Genomic DNA, 9,122 nt, shown 5'->3' on the forward strand with positions numbered 1-9,122 from the left:
TCTTCCTCGCAAGAAAACAAGGACAATTGTAACTATTTGAACAAAGATGTGTATGAGTGACACTAGCACGGAGTAAATGATATCTGCGCACCTCATGGTTCTCAAATATGAAAAAAAAGGATCTAACAATATGTAAATAAAATCCATTTGTAAACCATCTTTATTAATTCATCCTTTCAGCTATAGGTTTCTGTGTCTTGCAATTCATTTGAATTTGTATAAACCGTACAAATATAAATGTTACACTTTTAGTTGACAATAAACTATTATCTATTTTTGAAGAAATAATAACACTTAGGCCAGTACAATAACCATTAACCAGTAGATATAGATTTCAAAACTTTTGCGAGTCATATGAATTTATGTAAACGGTACAAATATATACATGTGACACTTAGTTGACAAAATCTAGTACCCACTTTTAAAGAAACAATAAATACATCAACCAGTACTATAATCAACAGTTATTCTACCAACGCCGATGTGTACTTGTCCACCAACATATTCATATGCCAAATTGTCACGATTCATCCACCAATGAGTGCCTGAACAATGTTTGCAGAGACACTCTTCCGGCCCATTGGCTGCAGAATTCATAACGGGTGCAACTCGCGCGTCAGAAACTCAGAATCATTCAGGGAATCTCCTAACAGAAAACAAAAATTCAATATTATAACTAACACGATTTCTCGTACCTCATAAAAAAGAGAAGAGACAAATCCTGACTCTTGAAGATGAAAGATAAAGAGCTACTACTGATCTCTCCTTTGTAATATATGAAAAAATATGAATGGTGAATCCTTGTAAATTTTAAAAAATATGTTCTTTTAATTAAAAGATAATAGCTATTTATAATCATCGGAGATGAGGGGGGAACGGTGAACCGAAGAGAGTGTGAAAGATGGCCGAGTGCTTTAACTGCGGACGCTGACGAGCTGTCGGAAAGATTCCTCCTCCTGTCGCCGTTCGTCGTCCACATCGCCGCACGATGGCGCGCGACGGCGCGAGCGTACGCGCACGTCGCTCGCCGTCGCACGTCACGCGGTCTGCAGCTTTGCGACGACGGCGCCAGCGTACGCGCACGTCGCTCGCCGTCGCGCATCACGCGGTCTGCAGCTTTGCGACTTCGCCTCTCAGTAGCTACGCAACTGACACGACCATCTCTCACTCTCCGTGTACAATCATATACACGTCTATTTTCTTCAGGTTATTGCGTTTTATCTGCACTGGTAGCATCGTCGTCTACTACGTCAGTCGACTCGACGATCATTTCGTCCATGGCAGAAGAAGAGATGGACCAATGGAGGGAGCATTGCAGTGCAAGATTTCTCGCCGACGACTGCTTGGCGACCTGTGAGGTTTGAACGGTAATTGTTTGGTCGTGCTACTAATCAAATACTAGTAGCCTCTGCCTTGAGTGATTCAGCACCGATCTTGTCCAAGTGACAGGTGAAAACATCGTCAGATCGTGTTTCTTTCAAGAAAGAAAGTAAAGGCAGCATCTTCGATTACGCAAGGTCTAGCCAGTTTGTGCCGACAGTCCGAGCTATAAGGAGTACTAGTTCATCGAACTGAGACTGAACCTTGACTAATTTTGATAACTAGCCAAACAGTGAAACACTAACGAGGTACAAAAAGACATGGACAGCAACCAAAATTAATCTTCAACCTTGACATGATCGAAGATGGTAATGCCAATCAGTGATAACAGTGATGCTGACCGTTAGGCTATGGTAATGCCAATCACGATACGGAGGCCCGAAGTTTCTTCCACTATCTTTAAAAAAATGACTGTACATGATGATTGGTATTTGATAATTTCTCAGATCAAAAGAAATGACGACTGGTAAATGGTGAAAGCTATTGATGATCGAGCAGGTATAATAGGCGCCGTTGGTCATTGATTTTCAACTGGTAAGTGCCAGTAGCAGTAGTTTTCAGTTGAGATTAGGTATGGGAACCTTGGACTCGGCTGGATTAAACTAGTCTAAAGGGGCTTTCGTTGTTAGCGAATTTGGTGAGATTGTATGTCCTCTTCGAGTTTGTTGGATTGGACGTCTGCGTGATGCTCTGCTGCTGTAAGCCGCGCGTAACTCGGTGTCACCGCTCCATGCTTCACTTGAGAGTGCCTGCGCATCACACTTCATCATGCTGCTCAAACCGAAAGCTGCATGACCTTATTTTTGCTGCAAAAGAAAATCCTTCTCCTTTTCTAGGTAAAATCCTTCTTTTCATGGAAGGTAGAAAAAAAATCATGGGCATAGGGATGGGCTGGAATGAAAGCCCATGCTCCTGGAGCTGTTCTTTCCCCGGCCGGCGGCCCGCCTTCTTTGGGCTGGACCTGTATTGGGCCTGTTGATTAGAGAAAAGGAAACGTATAGATGAATTTGCATTCTGTAGAGCCCAGGCTCGTATGGCCGTATTAGTATGTGTGTACGGCCAAGATGACCTTTTTTTTTTGACACGTCATGCGTTTTGTTCTTCTAATTTTTTTCTCCATATCTCCAGATGTTCCACTGATGGTCTACTCGACTAGTTTCCAGTCTAGATTCCTCTTCGCTCTGGTACGGTCGTATTAACTATTAAGTATGAACACACGAGTCAAAGATAGTATACTGCCCGAATGGCCACAGGCCGCCGTAAGTAACAGCATCTGTTCAACAATCAGCAACGTAAACGGATCATCGGAAACGCAGCACGTGAAGACTCGCGGCAACACCGTCCATCCGTTCAGCCGCCGGCGACCGAGACATTTGCGGCCAACCGCCTGCTGCCCCGGCAGGTTCGTGATCTGATGCCGCGCTGCACCCATCGCCTTTATGAGCTCGCGATTTCTGATCCCGGTCAAATGCAGTAGCAAGCTAGCTACGAAGCATTTTGTTTGTTTTTTAATTAAGCTGCGCCAACAGCGGCAGCTCTCGCTCCACGTCGCCACCAGCGATACATGCACGTAGGTAGTATCTTCACGCAGAGAAAGTCGCCCTCTGGTTCCTTTCACCTGCATGCATGCTCCTGACGACTCAGAACTGCCTGCGTTGCAAGGGAGAGATGGCGCCAAAAAATCAGCTCGTTTCAGGTTCAAGAACACTGCTTGCACGTTGGAAATGCTGGCTCGGACCACTGTCCACTGCTGCAGAACAGCTAGGTCTGAACAGTTCAGTACTTGGCCACTCGCCACTTGCGTTAGGAGTACAAGTTTTTAGATAAAGAAATTAATTTCGATCTTTTGCATCCTACGATACATACAGTTTTTGCAGGTTATTATAAAAGACTCATCCTAGACCATTTAAAGGATCAAAAGGGAAACAAAACGATATTTGCCTATTCCGATGCAACGGGACTCTTGTTTATTATTACAAGTCTCATCATAAGGATTATCCATTGATTCTATAATTAAGCCGTCACTTATTCTTGATGAATATATCAATTGCCATCACCTTCAAAGCGTGGGAAGGCTTAAAAAATCTTTCCTTTGATTCTCCCTCTGTAGCAATCTTTAAAATCGCAACCAATACGTCCTCTAAAAATTGCTTTCAATAAAGATATATTAGTAACATGATTGAATATTATATTATTTCGACAGAACCGTATTATCAAAATATGGCCGTCACCCCAATTAATATCTTGTTCTTAGTTCTCGCTCACTTTTCTCTTAGCCAACTTCCCATAACGTGACCCATACTGTTAGGTTTTTAATACATAAGGCAATAGAGATTATCTACCAACAGGTTCTAGCAAGTTAGCATTGAAAGAAAACGTGATTAATGGTTTCATTCTAATTGCAAAAACAACATTTTTGGTTTTCATCCTAGTTTCATTGTACATTTTTTATTATCCTTATCAAAAGAATATCTCTATCTATGTACCACAAGAAAACCTTAATTCTAAGAGTGATCTTGAGTTTCTAAAGACATTTGGCATTGCTAATGCTAGGTCGTGATATTATTTTCTTGTACATGGATTGAACTGAGAATATTACATGTGCTTGCAAATTCTACCTAAAAATATAATGTTCATTACATAATTGAACAGAAGCAATTTTTGACATCATATATAAACAAGTAATTAATTTATCCTCCACGATCGGTCTGCGGTAGGAGTACAAGTTAGTGGAGAGTACTTGGGTTTCTTTTGGGTTTTGGACTTTTCTTCAGAAATTGAAAGGCAAAAAGGGTCTTCAGTTAAACGCTCGCCCATATACTCAAAGCACCAACCTGTTGTTAACCGAAGCACAGCGAGGTACTATCAGAACTCAGAAAGCAAAGTGAGGCACGTGAGGCAATGCGTGAAAAAGATAAAAGCATAAAGAAAAAAGAACTAAATAGCTGCCTTTGATGATACTGCTCGACGGGAATGTATATCATACCCAACAAAGTGCAGTATTAACGTACACACACTTGTACATCACCGGGCATGTGTGTTCAGCCAGCTTCATGTGTGTTCATCAATTCATGCCTGATCTTTTGCTCTTCAGATATGTCCAGCTTTAGAGGGAAGGCTGGGAGCCGGAAGACTAAGTCGCTCTGATCTTCTGAAGAACATACACCAAGAGTTGTGACCTTTGCTCTCTTATTTATTTTTTTTTCATTTTTTTGTTTTCTCTCCATTCCAATTGTGTATTTTGATCTCCAATACGAAGCATAAACACGGTGCTCTATGGAGCTTACCGCTGCCGTAATATATGAAGCTCAGAACTCTCATCGTCTGAGAACATTGGTTTTGTTGCTTTCGTTTGCCCTTGCTTATTACAAGAACTGAACTTCTGAATTTCGATCACTTCTTCACTGAGAACTGCGGGGGCCTCGCGGAAAAACATGAAGAACGCATCAATAATTTTGCTACCATATATGCGGTCTGTAGCTGTACCCATCAGTGAAATGAAAGCGCCATCTAATCATCCTGATATTTACAAAAAGGCGTCTGTGTCTGATCCTGCATTTATCAAAATTCCCTGCCTTGTATTTTCAGGCAATTATCCTCGCTCCTAACTATACGGAAGAATGACCGCACCCTGTTCCGGAATCCTATCTTCTAGCTAAAGAGAGGCAGAGCTGAACACGAAACGGATTAGCTGGGTCGTTTTGGTAAGAAAATGAACATCTGCAGTGAATTCCTGCAAACGGTCTGCAGCTCCAAACTTCCAGGATCAGTATGAGAACTTGATACTCGATTTCCTCTTCCTGGTTTCTGTGATTCTGGCTACAGAATACTGGATTAAAAGACTACTCAAGGCCTTGCATCATCAGAAAAAAAAAAAAAAACCCTATCAACAGAACCCAGTCAAGTTCCAGAAGCACTGCTACTTCAGAAGCGCATATGGCACAGCCTCCGTGATTATACCACTCTCTCATGAATAGCCGGAATAATTTATCTCAAACAAAAGCAAAGTATATCATAAAATAAAACATCACGAGCAACAACAGAAGTATTATGTCTCCAGTTCCCACTGCAGGATAATAATGATTAATTGATAAAAGTACTGGGTACAAATTGCAAACTCCTTTAGGTCCCAATAACTTTCAACTTCGAAGAGGTTTCAATCAGAAGATGGCAACCACAACACTACAAAATGAGTTCAACAACCATCTCATGTCTATTTACATGCGTGTATGGAGCAAAATCATATCATAGTATCAATCCCTGCGCAGGTTCAGGCTTTTTAGGAGCATCAGCAGGTGGAGACGCCTTGCTTGACTCCTCATCTGTGGCAGGGACAGTCGCCATTGTAGAGATGGCAATATCCGTGTGCTCCTGCTCAGCTGCTATTTTCTCCTTAGCCTTTGCACCGACATCATTTGCGGCATTGGTGACCTTAGTTAAGGCACCGGTTACCCATGCTGCTCCAGTAAGGACATATCTGTTCTTCATGATAGCAGATCCAGCAGTCGAGACACTCTGTTCAGCAGCTGCCAGTGCTGACTTTGTCTTCTCAGAGACTTGGTATTTCTGATCCATTTCCTTCACTTTACCATTTACAGCTGAAGTACCAACGCTGATCTTCTCACTTAAACCGATTCTCTTGTCAAATGAAGATACTCTAGCAGTTGCAGTTGATGTGAGCTGATGCTTCTCATCCAAAGCTTTTGCTTTGTCCAGTGCATCCCTACCAAGAATGAATCCCTTTGCTAGCATGGTCCCAACAATGTCCTCAGCCTTTTGAAGGGCAGAAGGTTTTGCATCTTTGGGCTGGGGATGAAAAACAATGTTAAAAAGCTGAACGACAACTAAAATAAGATCATGCAGTAAATAGTATGCCTCTAACCATACCTCTAGAGCAGCTAAAACAGAAGCTGGTAGCTCATATTCAGTGGTAGGTGTGACGATGACGGCCATATCAACTATTGTGGCCCCCTGTGACAACAGTAGAAGTATATGTAATAATATGTTAGAATTTGTCTTATGTATATGTATATGTATATATGTGTATGTATATATGTATATATATGTATATGTGTATATGTGTATATATATATGTATATGTATATATATATGTATATATGTATATATATGTATATATATATTTGCAAACAATTTTTTGTTGGCATCAAAGAAAGCTTGGTTTCGTGCTAGAGCTAAGAGCTCAAGGTGGACACAATGTTTTTTAGGGAAATTTCCCCTTCTATGAAATTGGTGAGAACCGGCGTCGAGCAGGCTCAAATGTGGGTGGCGCAGGCGCAGCAACGCACACTGACCAGCTGCGCTAGGCACATCTTCTCAAGGTGGACACAACGTTGAAAAATCAGTTGGAACACTGATTTAAGTAAAAGGCAACATTCAATAAGCAAGCAAAGATGATCACTTGAAACAACCAATGAGAGTGCGTTCCAAATATTCTTTGGTGGGAGTTCAGAATATCATGGCAACAAATTACAGTACACATCGCCACATTAATAACATTCAGATGATTAACTTCTTTAAGCGTGATAACAAATGCATACCATACTTTCATAATAATACACAGATTTTTTAGAAACTTAAAACAGAAGAAGTACCGTGAGAAGCATAGCTGTCTCAGCTCCTTGATTGTCTTTAAAAGTAATGTAGGCAACTTGAGACAGCTCATCACCACTGCATAGCACCGAATGGTTAATGCAATTCATAGCACAGGGTGGGAAATAGGCATCATGGATATGGTACTTAAGTACTAACCTTTGCATTTCAACATGCACAATGTCACCAGAAAAGGAAAAGAATTCTCTTATATCACGCAGTGCTGCTTTCAGTGACACGTTGCTCACCTTGACTGTACTAAGTGTGCTTGCCTAAAAAATTAAATGGCAGAAAAGGAACATCTGATCAGTGGTATTCGTGGATGGTATGATGCCATATCGAATAATCTACCACAAAAAGAAAACAAAATGGAGTAATCTGTAGGGCATTAGTACGGATACATTAAATTAACCCATAATCTCATACATAAGTACGGACTTCATATACTATGCAGCGTGAAGATGGAACTCTGTTTCATGCACACAAAAAAAATCATAGCCGAGTATTTCCTGCTGGTTAGCTTCAATTGCCACATGAATCTGCCTGACCGACGGAACAACCTCAGTTTACGAACAGGACATTGACATTTCTGTTCCACGGGGCAGTTAAAGCCTTTCTCTCGAGAGTACCAAGGAGGAACTAGGTATCACTGAGGCCTTCGTCCCAGTCTTTTGAGTTTTATATAGGGTACAGCCAAAGTTTTTAACTATTTACATGCATGAGAACACATACAACTAATTGGTCTATAAGTAAATGTACTGAAAAGCTGTAACTAAGCATGTTTTGGGTGAGAAAGGGGGTCGGGGAGAGGCGGAGAGTTGTCTATATTAAATGGCCAAAAATAGTTAGATACAGCCCAACACATTATCAATCATGCCCACTCTTCTGATTTTAATGCTGCGGTAGGTCAATCTTTCCATTTGCTAAAATAAGAAATTCACTTCATTAGAAGGTTTTCATGCTTAAACCATGCCCGATCAGAGTATTAACACCTAGATTCTAGAGAAAACGACAAATTGATTAATTGTTTTGTCATTAGATGCATTAAACCTATTACACTTGCTAGACAGTACGATATATCGATAATAAAATTAGATATCCGTGAACATTACATATCAACATAGTTGGTGGCCTTTTGCCAACTTGCTTACAAGGCTATTCCCATTTTATGATATACAGTCTATACAGAAGTGAAGCAAGCTCGCTAGTCACCAGAGGGTGTTTTCTGCCTTGCATTCTTGATACACCACTTACAATGATTGAAAATAAGTACTGAATGGGAATTGAGAAAAACTCCCCCCTCCCCTCACCCCCCCAAAAAATAATCGTTGAGCACAAGTAGACAGAGAAAGAGAATAAGCACAAGATATCAGCTAAGCATACAGCTTGATAAATCAGGCCCTGAAGACAATGATATGAACCAAGCGCTTCAAATCATCAACAAAGAGCTATTCATCACTCCCAAACACCACACCGTGATATCGATGACTAAAGAAATCGACTGGAAGAACGCCTCCTTTTTCAGGACTTGAGCACCCTGACAAGAGGCAAGAGCCCGCAATGACTGGATAGCAGGTTAGCTGCCGCAGTCATTGCAGAGTCATCTGAGAGATATAATGCCGACTGAAATGGAACGAGATTTGACTAAGACCAATACCATCCCACATTTCTTCCTATCGAGTTTTGCAAATTTCCCCCCTTTTCTTTGTTAGTACAGCTTGAAAGATGCGGTTAGCACTACAGCAAAATCTAAACGGGACGGTTTACACCCAAATCAAGAAACCAGAAGTATAAACCCCTATCTCTGTCCCCAAAACCAATCAAGGCAAGCGAAGAGATGCCCGGATCGAAAATGGCACAGCATACAGCTCAAAAAGAGATTTTTCTAGGCAATACAATAAGAGTGAGAAGAGGAAAAAACTCGGTGCTCACCGCCATGGCTGCCGCGATGCGATGCGGAGATCTCGAACCCTAAACTGCTGACTTGAACCGGGAAACGGTAAAGAAAAATCGATCAGCCGTGTCCACTGTCCAGTGGGCGCGGTTTATCGCGGAGCCGGAGCACACGGCGCGGCGGTGCCACGAGACGACGTGTCGGGCACGCCTGAACTGGACCCCACCACCTTTCGGCT

General features: G+C 41.7%; 1 protein-coding gene across 1 annotated transcript; it reads right to left on the minus strand.

Moving 5' to 3' along the window:
- Window positions 1-5,428: 5,428 nt before the first annotated feature.
- LOC133924878 (binding partner of ACD11 1-like) lies at window positions 5,429-9,122 on the minus strand. Its single transcript, XM_062370609.1, has 5 exons — window positions 8,923-9,122; window positions 7,150-7,262; window positions 6,993-7,068; window positions 6,268-6,351; window positions 5,429-6,186 (listed from the first exon to the last, which is right to left on the minus strand). The coding sequence occupies exons 1-5, from the start codon at window positions 8,926-8,928 to the stop codon at window positions 5,626-5,628; spliced, it is 840 nt and encodes a 279-aa protein (XP_062226593.1). The 5' UTR covers window positions 8,929-9,122; the 3' UTR covers window positions 5,429-5,625.

This window comes from Phragmites australis, chromosome 7, assembly GCF_958298935.1.
Source record: "Phragmites australis chromosome 7, lpPhrAust1.1, whole genome shotgun sequence".
In the NCBI taxonomy this organism is placed as follows: domain Eukaryota; kingdom Viridiplantae; phylum Streptophyta; class Magnoliopsida; order Poales; family Poaceae; genus Phragmites; species Phragmites australis.

What these genes read in the sequence shown, in the direction of transcription:
- LOC133924878 (XM_062370609.1), bottom strand. An exon ending in GTGCATGTTGAAATGCAAAG is followed by an intron (nt 7,069 to 7,149) that starts GTTAGTACTTAA and finishes GGTGCTATGCAG; the next exon opens with TGGTGATGAGCTGTCTCAAG. An exon ending in CTGTTTTAGCTGCTCTAGAG is followed by an intron (nt 6,187 to 6,267) that starts GTATGGTTAGAG and finishes TTTCATCCCCAG; the next exon opens with CCCAAAGATGCAAAACCTTC.